We start from the raw sequence: 19,409 nt of genomic DNA on the forward strand, positions 1-19,409 counted from the left end.
CTAATATGCTATTGAAAATTATATTGCTCTATTGTGAAATGATTTCACTTAATGGTTTTATGGCACAGTTCTATAATAATGGAGGTATCATCCTTCAGAGGGACTCTAAACTGAAACTGAATCTGTTCTCTCAGGTGGACCTAAATGATTCAATTGCATTATTTTAAAGAGCAAGACAGTTAAACTCAATGAGCTAGTCAATACTTACCCCTCAACCAACATTACAAAAACACATTATCTGATCAATATCACATGAGTGTTTTAGTGAAATTGCTATGCTACATTTCCTGCACTAGAACACTTCAAAAGTCATTTTACTGGTCATATTCCAGTTTAGCACACCCTGAAAGTGATGTGGAATGTGCTTTATAAATCACAGAAGGGTTATAGCTGAGGCCACACAGCTTAAGTCCTCAATGACAACGCATGAACATTCCAGCAAGATATGCCCCACCCCCATGCTGTTCTTTCCCCATAACCCTGCAAATTCTTTCCTTTTAGATACATATCCAGTTCCCTTTTGAAGACTACTATCAAATCTGCCTCTAGTTCTATCCCTGGCAAAGCTTTCCAGACCCAGATCACTTACTGCAAAAAAAAACTCACATTCATGTCACTTTCGAATCTTTTACTAATCATCTTCATTCTATAACCCCTGATAATTAGCCCAAGCACAATGAGAGAATTCGTCCTCTACCCACCCTTCTATGCCCTTTATGAATTTAATTAACTCTATCAGATTGCCTTGCAATCTCTTGTGTTCCAAGGATAACAACCCAAGCTTCTTCAGTCTACCTACATAATTAATGCCCCTCATCCCAAGAATAATTTTGGTAATTTTTTTTTCTGTATCCCCTCCAAAGCCCTCATACCTTTCTCAAGTAGTGGCTCCAATTGTGGCTAAACCAAGTTTTATCACAACTTCCTTGCTCCTATACTCTATACAGCTATTTATAAAGCCAAGATGCATTTTTAACCGCTCTCTTAACCTGGCCCATCACTTTCAAAGAACTGTGCATAAAAAACACATATCTCAAGTTCTTGTACTTTTAGAATCATGCCTTCTAATTTATATTTCTTCTTCTCACTCTTCCTACACAAATGTGACACTTTGCCTTTTTCAGCATTAAATTTCATCTGCCATCTATGGAGCCCATTCCACCAAAGTCAAATCATGAATGCACATTGAGAAAAGCCCAAGTACCAACCCCTAGGGTACATCATCCTATGCTTCCTTACAATCTGAAAAACCTTTCACTGCAAAACACAAAATCTGCTGGAGGAACTCAGCAGGTCAGGCAGCATCTATGGAGGGAAATAAACAGTTGATGTATCAGGCCGAGATCCTTCATCAGGACTGGAAAGGAAGAGGGCACAAGCCAGAATAAAAAGGTGGGGGGGAGGGGGAGGCACACACAGGCAGATGATAGGTGCCTGCCAGTTCCCCTCCACCACCACCCTCCTCCGTCTGGCGGAACTAGTACTCACCCTTAACAACTTCTCTTTTGGCTCCTCCCACTTTCTCCAAACCAAAGGTGTAGCCATGGGTACTCGCATAGGCCCCAGCTATGCCTGCCTCTTTGTCGGCTACGTGGAACAGTCCATGTTCCAAGCCTACACCAGTAATGCCCCTCAACTCTTTCTCTGCTACATTGTGGCTGCTTCCTGCATCTGTGCTGAGCTTGTCAATTTCATTAACTTTACCTCCAACTTCCACCCTGCCCTCAGATTCACTTGGTCCATCTCCGACACCTCTCTCCCCTTTCTGGAGCTCTCTGTCTCCAGAGATGGAGACAGATTAACCACAGACATCTTCCAGAAACCCACTGACTCCTACAGTTACCTTGACTACACCTCTTCCCACCCTGTCACTTATAAGGACGCCATTCCATTCTCCCAGTTCCTCCACCTCCGCTGCATCTGTTCCCATAATGAGACTTTCCATCCTAGGACATCGGAGGTGTCCTCCTTTTCCAGTAACCAGGGTTTCCCTTCCATCACCATCAATGCTGCCCTAACCTGTATCTCCTCCGCTTCCTGCACGTCTGCCCTCACCCTCGACATAACAGGGACAAGGTTCACCTCATCTTCACCTACCACCCCATGAGCCTCCGTATCCAACGGATCTTCCCTTCACCCCCCTCTCTGCTTTCAGCTGGGATCGCGCTCTCCACAACTCCCTTGTCCACTCACCACTGATAACCCCCTGGCACTTATGCCTGCAATCACACCAAGTGCCTACACCTGTCCCTACACCTCCTCTCTCACCACTATTCAGGGCCCCTGACAATCCTTCCAGGTGAGGCAGCGCTTCACCTGTGAGTCTGAGGGTGTCATTTATTGCATCTGGTGTGGCCTCCTGAGACCCCAGGCAGATTGGGTGACCGCTTTGTCAAGCGGCTTGGCTCTGTCCACCGCAACAGCCAGGACCCCCCGGTGGCCACCCACTTGAATTCCACATCCCATTCCCATACTGACATGTCTATCCATGGCCTCCTCTACTGCCACATTCAGGCCAGATGCAGGTTGGAGGAACAACACCTCACATTCCACCTTGGGAGTCTCCAACCTAATGGCCTCAATATAATTTTCTCTAACCTGGTCACCCCACCCCTTCTTTTTCTTCCCCCCCCCCCCGGCTCCTTTGCCTTCCCTTATTCCTGTGGCTCCCTTTCCCCGCCTTGATGATCTGCCCATCTCCTCTCCTCCATCCCTTATTCCATGGTCCACTGCCCTCACCTACCGGATTCCTTCTTCTTCAGCCCTTTGCCTCTTCTACCCATCACCTCTCAGCTTATTACATCTTTCCCCCACCCCACCCCTTCCCTTCCCCCTCTCACCTGGACTCGCTTGTTATCTGTCTGTGTGTGCTCCTCCCCCTACCTTCTTATTCTGGCTTCTGCCCTCTTCCTTTCCAGTCCTGATGAAGGGTCTCAGCCCAAAATGTCAACTATTTATTTCCTTCTATAGATTCTACCTGACCTGCTGAGTTCCTCCAGCACTTTTTGTGTATTGTTTCAAATTCCAACATGTGCAGAATTTCGTGTGTCAACCTTTCTCTGCCACTGCGTCTCTTATTTAGCCAATTATATATCCGTATTGCAATAGACCCTTTTATTCCATAGCATTTTATATTTAGTTTGTCACACTTTACCAGATGCTTTTGGATAGTCCATATATACATCAGTCCTCTTGGTTACAATGCCAAAATACTACCAGATTAATTAGTCTTCAACAAAGTGATGCAGTCTTTCTCTAATTAGTCCACATGCCCAATGGACAGCTGATTCTGTTATCCCTGACTACTGTTCCTAGAACCTTCCCCACCATCTTGGTTAAATTGATTTATCTGCAGTTATTGGGTTTATCGCTGCAAATTTTTTGGAACAATTTTCCAGTCCTCAGGGACTGCCCCAAATCAATCGATTATATCCAGAGCCTCTACAATTTAGTCCCTTGGTTCCCCAAACAATCTAGGAATCATCCCATTTACACCAGGTGATTTTTAACTAAATGCCACTGGCCCTTCTTTTACCTTCTCCTTATGAATTATAGCCTATCCAGGCTCTCAATTACATATTCATTCACTGTGACTCCAGGCAAAGACTGAAATACACAGTTAGGACCTCAGACATGCCCTGTTGCCTGAGTACTTTTAATTTTAACCTCTGATCAGCTCTGCTTCTCTTAGATCTTTCTGTAATCAGTCTGGCTCTCACTTTTTATCCAACCTGGCATGTATCATTTGCTGTTTTAGTGCTATATTTTAGAACACAAGTAAACAGTGGGAGTAGGGTTCTCAGCCTGTTAAGTCTTCTGTGCCATTCAATGTGATCATGGCTGATCTGCTCCAGGCCTCATCTCCTCTTCTGTGCCAGTTTTCCATAGTCCTCAATTCACTGATCTTTCAAAAATGTATGCACTTCCTCTTTAAGTACCCCCAACAATTCTCAATGGTAGAGAATTGCAGAGATTTACCATTCTGCGTGAATATCCTTTTTGTCACCTATGGATGTCTAGCTTTAATTTTCCAACCCTCTTCCCTTATAAGAATGTACCTATTAATGCAGTTGAAACATCATCTCTTCAAAGGCCCCCCATTGTTCAATTACAATTTTTCCGGTCAAACTTTGATTCCAATTTATTCAGGCCACATCTACTACCATCTCATTGAAATTGTTTTTTTTTCTCCTACAGACTCTAACCTGGAGTAGTCTGTATCATTTTCCATAGTTTTTCTAAACATTATACCACAGTCATTTTTCCTAGATGCCCCCCTAAAAGATTAATAACTCCAATTGTTCTGGCTCATTTCCCAATATTCAGTGCAGCCACGCCACCTTCCTAAATTTTTCAAGACTTCTTTTCTTGGAATCCAATTACCACCGTGTAGCCTGAAAACAAAACTGCTTTACAAGTTAAAAAATGTAAAGCATGCTTTACTTACTTGACATTGTCTTCTGCAACAGCCTGAATATAGAAATAGCGAGCTGGAAGTACTTTGTTTGCATCCAGACCAGGACCCCACACTAAACTTCTCTTTGGACTTACTTTAGCTGTGCTTTCAATTGCACGGCTCGTTATTGTAACAAAAAGAATGCAAAATAACCATCTTTCTGGCATTGTAAAGAAGTTTTTATATATTGTTTGCAATGAAATGAGAAAATAGTTCGACGCGTGGCACAATTTATAAATACAGCCTAAAGGTTCATCCACTAAATTAATATTTTAATTTTAAACTCCCTTAAATTACACGAAATCAAAATTTTGTAGCCTATTTTTCCCGGTTTCATGGTGCCAACCAGATGCCTTCTGAAAATATTTAAAAACAAGACGATCGACCTGCACAGCACCCAGGCGACGACGCGCAGCCTGGACGCCTGCCCTGCGATGCTCTACGGTGATTGGACAGCGCGGTCGTGCGTGGGGCCCGCTGGGAAATGTAGTTTTAGTCTGTAAGAAACCAGCGGCGGTGAATAGAAACAAAATTTAAAATCTATTCCTCGTGGAAAGTTGTCTTCACAGTGCGAATATTATATTGTAATGCTAGCACTGCAACGACTGAATTATTGTCGAGTGGGGTGAAGATGAATCCCCATCTGCCTGGAGCAGCGGCCTGTTTGCCTCTGCAAGGCCAAGGCCTCGCATAGCTCCACCTCAGCTGGGACACTGCAAACTCAAGCAAAAGAAGGGGAGGCGGCTCTTCAGTGTTCACTTGCTCACGCTGTCTACAGTTGGACTAATTTATGTACTGTTACTATCAGCCCCTAAACTGGCTCAAAAAGTTGTGTCCGGTTAAGCCACCTGGCGCTCCATTGGCAGCGGGAGAAGCGTCGAGCGTGTTTTGTTCCGACTCCGCCTGCGGTTGAAGTGGTCGAGTCGAAAGGGGCAGGTGGAGGTAATCTGAGGGCAGGGATATTTCCCAGGCCTTCAGTCCGCAGCACACCAGGCTGACACTCCGAATAACGCCTGGGGGAAGCGGGTTCATGGCAGTTAGTGGGTGTTAGTTGTCCCAGGAAGTACAGGGTCGGAGACAACTTTGCACGAATATAGCACCTTCTACCTATCAAGGGCCTACTGCAGGAACATCGCCAATAAACATTGACATGTTAGGACTGATAACCCAAAGCTTGTTCGGAGGTAGGTTCCAAGTAATAATTCAAAGGAGATTGCAGAGAAGGGAATGGGTGGAGGGGGACTGGAGGATGGTGTGGTCAACTGTGTCTAAAATTGCAAAATGCTCGAGGGATGAATCATGGCAATGTGTCATTTATAACTTTCTTAATGATCACTTTATCCCTATGGCCGCGGTAGCAACCTGATTTAGAAGGCGGGGAGGAAGAATCAAAATTTAGTTGCTGGTCTAAAACTAATGCGAATGGTATGGTAAAAGCTGGAGATACTCAGCAGGTTAGGAAGCATCTGTGGAATGTCAGAGTTCTTGGACTTGAAACGTTAATTCTGTTTCCCTTTCCATTTGCTGAGTATTTCCAGCATTTTTTGTTTTAATTTCAGATTTCCAACTTCTGCAGTTATTTTCATTTTCTGAATTAAATTGTGTTTAATTGCTGGACTTAAAATTAATTAGTAGAAAAATAGATGAAGTTTATTATTTTAAAGGAGATATGTTTGCAGAATTTAATCTTTAAAGTTACAATAATTCATATTAGAGGCTGGTAAAAGATTTGAACTCTGCATACTAGGATTGATAAATAATTACAATTATATAAGGAAGTTGTTTGGCCCATCCAGTCTGTACTAACAATGCCCAGCTTGTCTGGCACCCTTCCATCTTCCCAAAGCAATGCAAATTTCTTCAGATGGAGACACAAGAGACTGCGGATGCTGGAATCTGGAACTAAAAGAAACAAACCGCCAGAGGAACTCAGCCGGTCGAGGAACATCTGGGGATAGCGGGGAAGGAATTGTTTACCTTTCGTGTCAAGATCCTGCATCATGACTGAGAGTGGAGAGGGAAGACAGCCAGTATACAGAGGAGAGGCGGAGTGTTAAGACAGGCACTAATAGGTGATAGGGGCTAATAGGTGATAGAAATATTTATCATACACACAGTTTATAAGGCAGTAATTACAGATTATATTAAAAATTAACTTGATTTAAGATTTGCAGATTATTTTCATTGAAAGTAGGTCATAAATTCTTTAAACTCTCATCAAATCACTGATTTTCCTTAATTATTGTGGAGAAAGCTGCATAAATGGGACATAACTACAAGATAAGGGGCTGATAATTTAAAACTGAAGTACGTAGAAATTTATTCTCGCAGAAGGTGGTGAATCTCTGGAATTTTCTTCCCCAGCAGGTGGAGGAAGCTGGATTATTAGAAGTACTTAAAGTGGAGGTGGACAAACATTTTATAGATCGAGGAACAGAGGGGTAAGGAAAAATGGTACAGAAGAGGAATTGAGGCCAGCATAGCTCAGCCATGATCATGTTAAATGATGTCCTAATCCTGCTCCCATTTTCTTATGTACTTATGAAGAAATGTTGAATCTTTGATAGTAATTTCTGGATTCCACACTAAACAATATGTGAAGCCCTGAAGTTGCTGTCATCTTTACAATGTCATGAGTAAAGGCTGACAGTTTTGCTGCCACTTCATCACAAAATCCAGGAACGGAAATCGATGCTTAGAGTAAATGAATAGCAAACATTTGTACATCCACATTTAAATTGCTTCTGTCATAGGTATACTATTAGGTATGTGCTTAAGATAATTTGTTGCCTTCATTGTATTTTTAAATTATTTCTTATTTGTTAAATATTTTAGGTTCCATCTCTTTTGAAGGATATTTACATTGAGATGAAATGCATGAATTATAGAAACATTCATCTAGTCGATTACTATTCTTTAAGGAAGGCCACTTCAGTCTACCAAAGACCTAACTCCTATTGGCTTCATTCAATGCCCAACTCTAGTGAATATCAACCACCAAAGCCGACTGGAAACGTAAAGAGTATCAATGTTCTTGATGAGCTTGCTGCTGGTGACCCACCAGGAGCTTCTAATTCCAATCTGTTTTCCTGTTATGGTGCTCCATCATTCAGTCTAAGTTCCAGTGTGAAAGAACATGGGCCGTGGATGTTTCCTGTCGTCCGGGCACAGGAAGTGTTTTACAATGTCTGTTCGGATTATGGTTTGCTGAACAAAGCCTCCATTATTGCCAGTACACCATGCACTTCCAGTGAACCTACTGCTGTTCAGGATGGAACAACTTCAGTTGATGCTCCGGGACATAATTCTAGTTATGTGCAACTTCAAGTTGATCCTCCAGATGTAACCCATAGAGGTAATGCAGAAAAGGTTGCTATGCCTGTCAGCCATGGGAAACAGCTGCTTGCCTGGGAGATAGATACATCAGATTTTAATGTAGTAACATCTAAATTGAAAAGTAGAACAGGTGAGAAAATGCCACAAAATAATAACTAATTAACTACCATACTGTGTTGAGAAGGCTTTTAACCAATGATACCGCACATCATTGCGGCCATTTTAAAGCTGTAACTGTTAATTTTGGGAGTTCTTTCAATGAATTGGAAAATATCAGACTATTTCCAAAGTGATATTTCTTTTTCATTTCATTGTTGTCATATTTTGCATTATAATTCCTTTCCTAGATTTTTTTCTCATTGTGTATTTGTTTCATGTCAAGTCATCTGAGATATTTGTTTGTTTTTCTCTTGCCATAATTGGAATTGGTTTATTATTGTCACATGTACTGAGTTACAGTGGAAAAACTTGTCTTGCATACCGTTCATACAGATCAATTCATTACAACAGTGCATTGAGGTGGTACAAGGTAAAACAATAACAGAATGCAGAACAAAGTGTTACAGTTACAGAGAAAGTGCAGGTAGACAATAAGGTGCAAGATCATAATGAGGTAGATTGAGGTCAAGAGTCCATCTTATCATATGAGGGAACTGTTCAATAGTCTTATAACAGTGGGATAGAAGCTGTCCTTGAGCCTGGTGATACGTGCTTTCAGGCTTTTATATCTTCTGCCCAATGGGAAGGGGGAGAAGAGAGAATCTCCAGGGTGAGTGCGGTCTTTGACACTATTGGCTGCTTTATCAAGGCAGCAAGAAGTGTAGACAAAGTCCATGGATGGGAGGCTGGTTTCTGTGATGTGCTGAGCTGTGCCCACAACTCTCTGCAGATTCTTGCGGTCACGGGCAGAGCAGTTGCTAGCTTGTCATTTTATTGTTAGAAGAGTTGGGGGAAATTGTACTATATTCAACATTGCCTTTAACATGTAGACCAGTTTCAAAATATCTGCTGTCCAGTTTGCTTATATATCAATTATAGTTGCTTTTCTTTTCATCATCTTCAGTTTCTAAGGAGAAAGATGTTTAATCATGAGTGCATTCCAACTATTATTCACTTCATCAGCTATTTATTACTAATTTATTCAAGCCAACTGAGTGTCATAGCATCTCTTTCACACTGTAAGTTATAAGCCAACAAAATGATCTCTTATTTCTTCGTAAAACCACACCCCTGTGATCTCTTTCATGTAAGTAATTAAAATGCTACTGTGGGAATGCTCAGGATTTGGAAATCCTTGGATTACATTTTAATTTTCGGAAATAAAAGTCAGCAATTCAACCCAAGTGATTGACCAAAGATATAAGATTGCTGAGGGCTATTTCACGATACTAAGTTGGAGAGAAAAGTGATACTCTGAAAAGCATGACTTTGCCAAACTTTAGTTTCCCCCATCTGCTTTATTAAAATCCTTGTGATTATTTTTACTGCAAAACCAGACTAGCTACGAGGCAAATTCATGAATTTTGTATACTGGAATGTAAGATATTCTGAAGTATCAACAGCTGCTAAATTGACACTTTAATGCATGTTCCATTTTAAATTAATTAACATTTGATAATTTAAATACTTACTACATGTTCAATATCCAGTATCAATGGAATGAGACACATAAAAGCATATTACAAAAAATTACCACAGTTTCTCGCAGGATATTTTCCCCATGTTGAATAAATAATAGAGCTCTATGAACTTAAGCATAAGCCAGTGTGCTAGATAATCGGAGGTGATGAATGCTAGCTCTACAATGATTTATTTTGATGTCTCTGGATCCACAGGGGATATTTTACTAAGTGGTAGAAATGTTGAGCACATTATGCATTGAGTCATTTTAAGAATATTGGACATTCTGACAAAGATATTAAAGATAATTAATAAAGAAGGTCATCAAGATTGAGGCTTAGTATAATCCAGGCCATGGCAGCCCACTTTATTGGCATCACATCCACCACCATCTTTCTGAGTACTTGGATAAACATTGTTAAGCAACTAAAGCTGGATGAATGAAAGATTGTTTTAAATAATTAAAGAACTGGATGAATGATGGCTAGTTCCAGTACATCTTAAAACAGTTTTGAACGATCTGTATGCAAGGCTGATTTCCAGGTGACAGGCTATTAGCTATTCAAAAGTTCTCCAATTCAACATCACCATGTAGAAAAGAACACATTAATTTCAAGGATTAATTTGTTGATGTTTATTTAACAGAAGTTTCCTTGTTTTAATATTTTGAGAAAAATAGTATGGCCCATAATTATTGTAGGTATGTTAATGTTGATTATTTTTCATTTGTTTTAATGCTAAATGAACCACTGTCCTCAAGATGAGGCACATAAATAGTGGCACATGCAGCATTGTTGCAATGTGGATTATAGAGGTAAAAGCACCTTTCAGCACATTGGGTCTTGCTGTATTTAATGAGATGCTGGGCAAATAAAGGCACCCTCTTGTTTGCATGCAATGTAGTGTTGTTTATAGGAGTGATTAGTAACACTGATAATCAAGCAGCATAATAAAAACATCTGCAGTGCTTTTTCCTATAATTGTACTACTTTCATTTAAATTTTATTCGTCTTTTCAGTTTTCACTATTTACATTATTTAAACAACTGAATTTTCTGATTCTGTGCTAATGCATAGTTTATACATTTTATGTGGTTTTTGAAGTTTATGAAAATCAAGATGTATAATATGTTGTTGCTATCTGTTACTGGATCGTTTGGTTTAATCCTACTATAGGTCAACACAGCAAATTTTATTTTAGTCCAAACAAGCTCAGCTTTAGGGGCATAGGTTCACTTCATAAAATTGTCCAGAATTCAACACTACTTTGTTAAGTACATGAACTTCCTAAAGTAAGATTAGAGGATTGCTGTTTGATATAGAAATGTCATAGCTTTACATTGAAGATTTTACCCTATGCCACAAACCATACCATTACTAGACCTGGTAGCAGTGTTCAATATTCCTGCCACAGAGTTAATTTTGGATCCAATTTGCTGCTTTCCCTTGGATTCCATGGACCTTTACTGTTTGACCATCTTACCACCTGAGATCTAATCAAAAGCCTTATTAAAATCCAGGTTGCCTTCTGCTAAACACTGGTAAAGATAGCTTCATGACTAATTACCTATCAAATAATCGGAGTTCCTTTCTTTCTCCACCCAACTTGGAAACACCTTCCAGCTTTTAACTTATCTCAGCAAAGCTGTAGGTGTTCAAAGTAACTTCTTTTAAATTTAAATGCTTTAGCTGAGGGACTAGTAAATTATGAATGCAAGCTTTATTATAAAATCATTTAGAGTGGCACAATGACACAGCAATTAGATCCTGACTTTGGGTCCTGCCTGTGTGGAGTTTGCACATTCTCCCTGTGACCACAAGTGTCATCTCTGCATGCTCTGGTTTCCTCCTACATTGAAAAATGTGCCATAAGGTTAACAACTACAGTTACTAGCTACTGTAAATTACTTCTGGTGTCAGTGGCAGGAGAATTGGGGGATTTGATATGCATGCAAGAGAGAATAGATTACAGGGAAATAAATAAATGATGGGGACGTTCTGAGAGCATGAATAGCCTCATCTGCTGTTGTAAGAAAATGTGGAAATACTGTATGCCTACACTAGAAATTATATTGATAAACCAGAGCAACACACAAAAAGCTGGAAAAACTCAGGGTCAGGCAGCACCTATGGAGGGAAATGGACAGTTGACATTTCGGGTCAAGACCCTTCATCTGGACTGAAGGATAGACGGGAGATGGCCAGTATGAAAAGGTGGAGGGAAGGGGTGGAGAAAGAGCTGGCAAGCGATAGGTGGATCTAGGTGGGGAAGGGTGATGGGCAGATGGGGGAGAGAAGAATGGAAATGGCCAGGAGTTGGGAGGTAATAGTGGAAGTGACAAAGGGCTGAAGGTGATGGAATCTGATAGGAGAGGAAGGTGGAGTATGGAATAAAGGGAGGGGGGGCAGATGGAAATAGTGTGGGAGGGGAACCAATAGGAGGAGTGTGTGGGTGATGGGCAGATGGAGAGGGTGGAGGAGGGGAAGGAAACAGGGTGATGGGGCTGGGGTGAGTGTGGCTGTGATGGTTTTATAATCTTTTGAAATGTTAATGTGTGATTTATGAAGCGGAGCAACTTTAATTTGGATCATTGAATTCCCAGCCTAGAGCGCGCTACTACAGGGAAATGCTGCATGATGAAGGCTCATCTCATTCTTGCAAACAGAAGGCCATCGCCTACCTTCTGGGCTCTGATTGGCTTGTAATTTGACTTACTGCATGCCACCAAGCGTGAAGGACTATAAAATCAAGTTATTGTTTTAAATTTAAAAAGCATTGTTTTTAATGGTAGCCCATTTGACACGCATTTTCTTGAGTCCAACAAGTCAATGCTGCCTCATGGAGTATTTCTGTCTGTTCCATTCCCACACATCTCTCCATAACCTATTCTGTTGCAATTACTTCTTAGTTACAGAATTTAACACAAAATTTAATACAAAATAATTACAGAAGCTTCTTAGCGATTTTGAGTTCTAGTTAGTTAAATGGATACTTTAGTTAGGCTGATTTTAAAAATAAAGTCCTTCTTGGTTTACTATTCTGTACAACAGATTTGTTTTAATCCTTGCCTGCTATAATTTAAATTCAATTTTTTGCTTGCATTTTCCTCACTCAAATTTTTTGATGTTCTGATATTTTCAGCAATATTAAATGAATGCAATGATATCAGCTCAGCATTTCTGTAGCATAATTGCTCAAAGACTAATCTGTAAGATAAGTGTGCACCTTTTGGGGGGGGAAGAAACTTATCTGGTTTGTATGCCCTTCGCTTTTATCCCATGCATGATACTTGCTCAGTCTGCTATTGAATGTGCATGAAGCTGTGGCTTTGAGAATTGGGATCTGCTAAAGCCATGTAGATTCCACTCCAATGGATTTATGACACACGTTTTTTATGTGTATATATATATATCTGTATATTTGCAGGTAGCTTGAAAAAGCAAAGTACAAAAAAGATTAAGCCGCTGGAGAAACACAACAAAAAAAATGATTCTTCTCCGTATACAGTTCTGGAAGAAATGAAACAGCGCAAGGTTTTGGATCTTCGGAGGTGGTCAGTGTTTTTATCAATGTTTACAGTAAATTTGCTTTCAAATGACTTGCAAACATAATTTGCATTTAAGCTGGGGCACTGCATATTTGATTACTTTTGAAATGTGAAGCTTGTATTTACCTAAAATTCTTGCAGCTTTAGGATATTTTACCACAAAGAAAGCATGTTATATAAACAAGTTCACGTTCTCCAGACAGATAGCTGTGATTAACAAGCCTTCACCAAAATCTCACAGTAGGCTCCACCAGCACTTGCTTCATTTGGTGTCTCTTGGTCTCCATCTTGTCACAGATATTCCCTTTACTCTCTCTCCCTTTTTCCCTTTCCTGTCACTTAAAACATATTTGGTTTATAACTTTTCTGAATTTTAATGAATGGTCATCAATCTGAAACATTAACCCTGCTTTTTCCTTTCTACAGATGTTGCCTGGCCTGTTGAGTATTTCCAGCATTTTCTTTTTGTTATACACTTCTAGCATCTGCTGTTTTTTTTTGCTTTTCAGCTCCCTGAAAGTGCAACACAAGTAGATAGTGTGGTAAAGAAGGTGTATGGCATACTTGCCTTCATCGTTTGGAGTGTTGAGTATAAAAATCAGGAAGTTGAGTTGCAGTTGTATTTGGAGTATTGTGTGAAGTTCTGGTCACTGCATTGCAGGAAGGATATGGAGGTTTTGGAGAGGATGCAGAAGAGGTTCACTGGGAAGATGCCTGGATTAAAGAGTATTGGCTATAAGGAGAAGTTGGACAAAATTGGATTGTTTTCTCTGGAGCGTCAGTGGCTGAGGGGCGACCTGATAGCAGGATATAAAATTATGCAAGGCGTGGATGGGGTAGGTAGTCAGATATTTGACACTTTCACCTTTTTCCCAAGGTGGAAATGTCAAATATGAGAGGGCACAAGTTTAAGGTGAGAGGGGGAAAATTTAAAGGGGGTTTATGAGGTGCATTTTTTTCTTACACAGAGTGGCAGGAGCCTGGAATGTACTGCCAAGGGAAGTGGTGGAAGCAGATGCAATAGAAACATTTAAGAGGCATTTAGACAGACACTTGAACAGGCAGGGAATGGAAGGATATGGACCATACGCAGGCAGATAGGGTTAATTTGGATTGGCAGCATGGTCAGCATGTACATTGTGAGCCGTAGGGCATGTTCCTGTGCTGTTATAGTTCTATATGCTATAATTGTAAGTAGCTTAAAAAAACCTTTTCAGAATATCGAAGCACATTACTTCCATTTGAATTTTATGTTAATTTGCAGTAGTATTATTTCATTGACTCTTAAAACTGTTCTTCATTGCATTCCCAATTGGAAAATAGGCCAGTTTCTAACTTTTAGTGCAAGTCACTAGAATAACATCAGTTTATTTTCTGACAAAATGATCTTTATACAGTATGGTGTATTTTTAGACATGTATTTTGTGAGCATGACTGCTGCAGTAAAATAATCATCTATGCTTCCTGTGCTTATGTGATTTTTGTTGCAGACAGGAAATAAATTGCATTTATATGGTTTACTGCATCTTCTGGCAATTTTTTTTAAGTGTATTTAATGTTATGTAGGCAAATGTAGGAGTTCTTTGTGCACAAGATCCCACAAATGGGCTAATGGCTATATATTGTATTTACTAATTTTGGTGTTGGTGTAGGGAGCAATGTTTGTAAGAGTACTGTAAGAACTCCCTGCACTACAAAGAGTGGTGATTTTACAGGCAAGCAAAGTTTAGTTAAACAGTTAATGAGCACTTTCTCAACTACTACATTAATGACCAACCTTGCTTGTGTGTTTGAATCCATGAGAGTGTACTAAATTTTTGCAATGACATCTAAAATAAAGGAGTACTTTTAATTTGTTTTTTTCTTTTGTCTGCTCACTTCTTCTCTCTGATTTTGTGCTCTTCCTTCTTTGCTCTATCCTGGGCAAAATTTTATTCATGTGTCTGCCAATGTGACTATATGTTGACTTTAAAGTAAGTCTCAATGTAGGAGTAAAAGATAGAAAATAGTTATTGTAATGGAAACCCAGGCACAATAGGTCATTTACTCTGGCTTGCATCATCTAAAGTGTATCTATTTTGGACTTCAGCAACTAATATAATAAGAGCTGTATGCATTTTTTTATTAACATTTAATTTTTTAAATTCTTAATTCTTCAACCCTATATTTTTATTCATCACCTTATCTTGCAGCTGTCCCAATGCAGAGCATCCCTGGTTCAGATCTTTCATCTCCTTGTATCCCTAGCTGTTTGTGTGTTTTACTCTCCAGTTGTGAGTGGGGCCAGAAGAATGAATATCAACACTTGCAATAATACTTAACAGTGTACAGACCTGTTACATTTATATATGATATTTGCAATTTATGACTGTATTTCTCCTTTTAAGTAATTCTGATGCTAAATAACTATTATTGTGCTATCTTCAGCAAGTTGGAATTTTCACTGTTTTTCACAGGTGGATATGTTTTTTTTCTGTTAGCAGTAGCAGATGAGAAGAACATTGGTCTGAAAGCAGTATATTGGAAAAACCTCATGTTTGGCCGCACTGATTTGTGACTTTCTACAGGATGTTCATAAACATTGTTGTCTCGCACATCTGATAAATCTAAACATTTTAATCATCAACAGGATGCAGTTGAAAATTAGATTTGCACAATTGGTTTAAATTTTCCTTTCCCTTAATCATGTATGTTTTGGATTAATTAAGGCTCTAATTATTGTAACGTCTCAGTCCTACAGGTGCTGGGTTTTTCTCCTGTATTTGCCACTTTTTTTATATGAGAGCTTTCTTTGGCCTGGTGTTTGCATTTGGCAATAGAAATGACAGAACTTGCCAATACTCCTGAAAGAAGCTGCCCACAAATATCCAGTGATCTCTTTCAAGCATGGATTTCCCCCTTTCTAACATCATTTGCAATCACAAGGATTTCTGATGTTCAACAAGTGACATCTGCAAGATTACACTGATGAATTCTTGTAGACGCAAATCCAGAAAGTAAAAGTCACAACTTTTAAATAACATTTTAAAACTTGTACAGAATTCTAAATAGAGATTGGAGCACAGTAAGGTAGAAACTGAAATAACAATTTTCATTTAAAAACAAAAGCAACTGTATTTGAAATATTTAATTGAAATAGTATTTCCAGTCCAGAGAGATTATGAACAGTAATCATGGCATTAAAAAAATTTACTTTTGCCTCCTGTTTTTAAAAAAAGAGTAGTATTTTCAGGATGTCTTGTACTGAGAATAGTTTATATTTAAATTGTCTTTGTCAATTAACTGATTTCCAGAAAAGATTGCAGGGCAGCCCACCTTGTTGTGGTGTAGGAAATCACTTGCAGAAATTTCTAGATTTCCTTGCATTTCTCTTAGAGATTCTCAAATTTTGTTGTCTTTGCAATCCATTCTGTGCAACTTTAATCCTAAACAATTGTCCAACCAACTTTCCTGTAGATCCCCCACGTTAATGGAAATTGTTTATAATGGTCTCTTTTCCCTCCTCCCCCTGTGAAAATTCAAATCTGACATCACTACCCTTCTCAAAGAAAAAGTCTTTTACCCCATTGTGCTTGCAACTGCTGCCCCATCTCTAACCCTGCTTTTCCCTCAAAACTGAATGTTTTGCGGCGCTCCAATTTTGTGCCTGTGTCATTATTTATTGGAATCCCTCAAACAAGTTCCTAACCTGTCACAGTTCTGAAATGGTTATCATCAAAATTATTAATGATATCCCACATGATTGTGACAGGGTACACTAATCCTAATCCTTTTTGACCTTCTGCAGTCTTTAATGCAGTTGACCATTGCATTCATTTCCAGCACTTCTGACAATTTTGTGGAAGGGGCGGAGCATCTATCAAGGGTTTCCAAGGGACCTTTGTAGTGAGTATTTGTACTGTCAGGGGCTCAAGGCCTCATTGCTTAATTTCAGGATAGTCTCAGACAGCCAAAATCTACCACGAGGATCCAGAGCACCTAAGTTTGGGACAATTGGGAATGCATTTGGTGAAAGTGCGGGTCCCATTCAGGAAATTCCAGGTCAGTATCTTCAGAATAGTTGGTTCAGATCTGTGGCGTACTAGACCAATAAAATAACTACTGGTCCTAATATTTACATTTAGTATTTCCAATACTAAATGTCAGCACTTCCCTATTAGATTAGATGAGATATTTATTTATTAGTCACACATACATCGAAACACACAGTGAAATGCGTCTTTTTGCGTTACTGAGAACGTGCTGGGGGCAGCCCTCAAGTGTCGCCACACTTCTGGCGCCAACATAGCGTGCCCACAACTCCTAACCTGTACGCCTTTGAAACGTGGGAGGAAACCAGAGCACCTGGAGGAAACCCACGCATACACATGGGAGAACGTACAGACTCCTTACAGACAGCGACAGGAATTGAACCCGGGTCACTGGCGCTGTAATAGTGTTATGCTAACCGTTACACTGCCATGCCGCCATCTTGCAGTTTTGCAGCCCCATTCTTGCAGTTTAATGAGTTATGTTAAAAAAAAGGTTGCATTGATGCTCACACTTTAGCAGGAACTAGTACCTTCCACACAACTTGAGTACTGCCACTAATCAAAAGCTTTATAGTAAAACCAGCTTTTAGCCTTGTTTTCCTAAACTCTTATTATTAACTGTGATTGTATGGAATTATTTTCATTTTGCATCAGATATCTGTCTGACTTTGTTTTATGGTAGGGTATAAGCAGGTTTGTATTTTGAAGCAATGCCTCTTTACAATCAGCTTGAGACAGCCCAAACTCTCTTCACAAATGACAGGAAGTGAGGTGAATTTTACTTTCCCCAGTCAACATTGGATCCAAATCCAGCGCCAGTAATGAAAACAATGAATGTAATTGCATATTGAAAGGTAAGGGACTGTAATCAGGGATGCAAATTCCTGGAATTAAATATGGTAGATTATAGTCAGTGACAAGATAAGCTAGTTTTGCATAAAACAACAGTAATTTGCCTTTATTATAGAAAAATGTTCCAATGAATTTCAGCAACTGTACAAGTTTCTATAGATACACAAAAAAAAATTAGCAGAAGTTCCTTACAAACTAACACAGAACTTCTACTGGGGAGTAAATAAACATCAAAGAAATTAAACAGTTGTTTTGTATTTGTTGTTGCATAAGAAGACATCAAGATAAGTGTAATATTTCCAAAACCAAGTGCTCTAATTTTGTTTAATAACCTTGTGTGGCACTTCTATCAAAGGCTATCTAAAAGTCCAAATGACCACATCCACCGGTTCCCCACTCACTCCCTGATTTTTTTTTCTCTCTGCTAGTTGCAACCTCAGGAAGCTCTAACAGATGTACAAAACAGGCCTGATTTTGCTTTGATAATTCCATGTTGACTGATCAATTCTATTTTCCACATTCCCTCTTACCACTTCCTTAACAAACTCTGGCAAGATGCCAAACCAAGGTGTTGTGGGAGAAAATTCCAGTGAGTAGGATTTAAGTGGCTGAAGGTCATGGCTGCTGGTGTGGTTGGGTTAGCGGGAAGTGGGCTGGTTGTGAGAGGTCAAAAGACTAGATTCAGAAGAAAGTATAGTTGAGGGATGGGGTTATGGGTAGTTTTTTTTAAATGAATAACCTGAGGAAATGTGAGTGGGTAAGGAAGAGTTTTTTGATTTGAGTTGCTCATCTTAACTTCTGGTTCATCTAAAAGCTTGTTATTAAAGTTGTCCAGCCATGAAATTTGTATGTCATGCTTTTTGGACGCTTGTTGGAAGACATTATTTCACAGGCACACATTTTGATAGAACATATACAAGAATGCTGAGATTCTAATTTTTTATTTCTTCTGTCTTGTCCTATTATAGGTATTGCATCAGTCGTCCACAATACAAGACTTCATGTGGAATATCCTCTTTGGTTTCATGCTGGAACTATCTATTTAGTACCTGTGGAACAGGAAGGTGTAGTTACTGCTTTCCTGTTGTGGATTATCATTATCTTTGTTCTCTTAATTTTGTTTTATATTCACTATCTGAAATTGTGAGAATTTCTATCATTATATCAAAGTAGTGTATAGTAGGGGCTTAAGTTTCTCAGTTTTAACTAAATAAAAAATGGGGAAAAAATCCATCCCCGAAGACCAGGAAAAATTTTTTTTAACCAATTTAAAATTTGGTATTGTCAACATCAACCATACAGAAATTACATTTTCATTCATTTTACCTTCAGAATGCCTTTCAAAATGTTCGTAGAGACCACTGATCGGTCACATTTGTCTGTGGGATGCACTTATCATTAGCATGACAGTGGTGAAAGAGGCCACGAGAAAAAGTATGGCCAGAAATGGAGTGAATTGCAAAATTTTTTTTGCTTATGTTTGGAAAATGAAGAATTTCTCTAGATAGTTAAATAAGAGCCTGAAATATTATGTATTTATTATTATCTACTTTGATTTAATTGTACT

General features: G+C 39.3%; 2 protein-coding genes across 6 annotated transcripts in view; one reads left to right on the forward strand and one right to left on the reverse strand.

Moving 5' to 3' along the window:
- poglut2 (protein O-glucosyltransferase 2) overlaps positions 1 to 4,886 on the reverse strand; it is a 57,034-nt gene extending 52,148 nt beyond the window's left edge. Inside the window, exon 1 of one of the 5 annotated variants that reach the window (XM_052025613.1) lies at positions 4,448 to 4,881. In XM_052025613.1, coding sequence (XP_051881573.1) covers positions 4,448 to 4,623 — 176 coding nt within the window. In that variant the 5' untranslated portion in view covers positions 4,624 to 4,881. Of the gene's footprint in view, positions 1 to 4,447 lie in introns of all 5 variants that reach the window. The other 4 variants (XM_052025616.1, XM_052025614.1, XM_052025611.1 and 1 more) reach the window with 4 other exon arrangements.
- A 199-nt stretch (positions 4,887 to 5,085) lies between these two features.
- The window catches only part of ercc5 (excision repair cross-complementation group 5), a 93,969-nt gene continuing 79,645 nt past the window's right edge, over positions 5,086 to 19,409 (forward strand). The window contains exons 1-4 of the mRNA XM_052026570.1: positions 5,086 to 5,640; positions 7,292 to 7,922; positions 12,839 to 12,965; positions 18,811 to 18,906. Coding sequence (XP_051882530.1) covers positions 7,325 to 7,922; positions 12,839 to 12,965; positions 18,811 to 18,906 — 821 coding nt within the window. The 5' untranslated portion in view covers positions 5,086 to 5,640; positions 7,292 to 7,324. The remainder of the gene's footprint in view (positions 5,641 to 7,291; positions 7,923 to 12,838; positions 12,966 to 18,810; positions 18,907 to 19,409) is intronic.

Source organism: Pristis pectinata, chromosome 11 (genome assembly GCF_009764475.1).
Source record: "Pristis pectinata isolate sPriPec2 chromosome 11, sPriPec2.1.pri, whole genome shotgun sequence".
Classification (NCBI taxonomy): Eukaryota; Metazoa; Chordata; class Chondrichthyes; order Rhinopristiformes; family Pristidae; genus Pristis; species Pristis pectinata.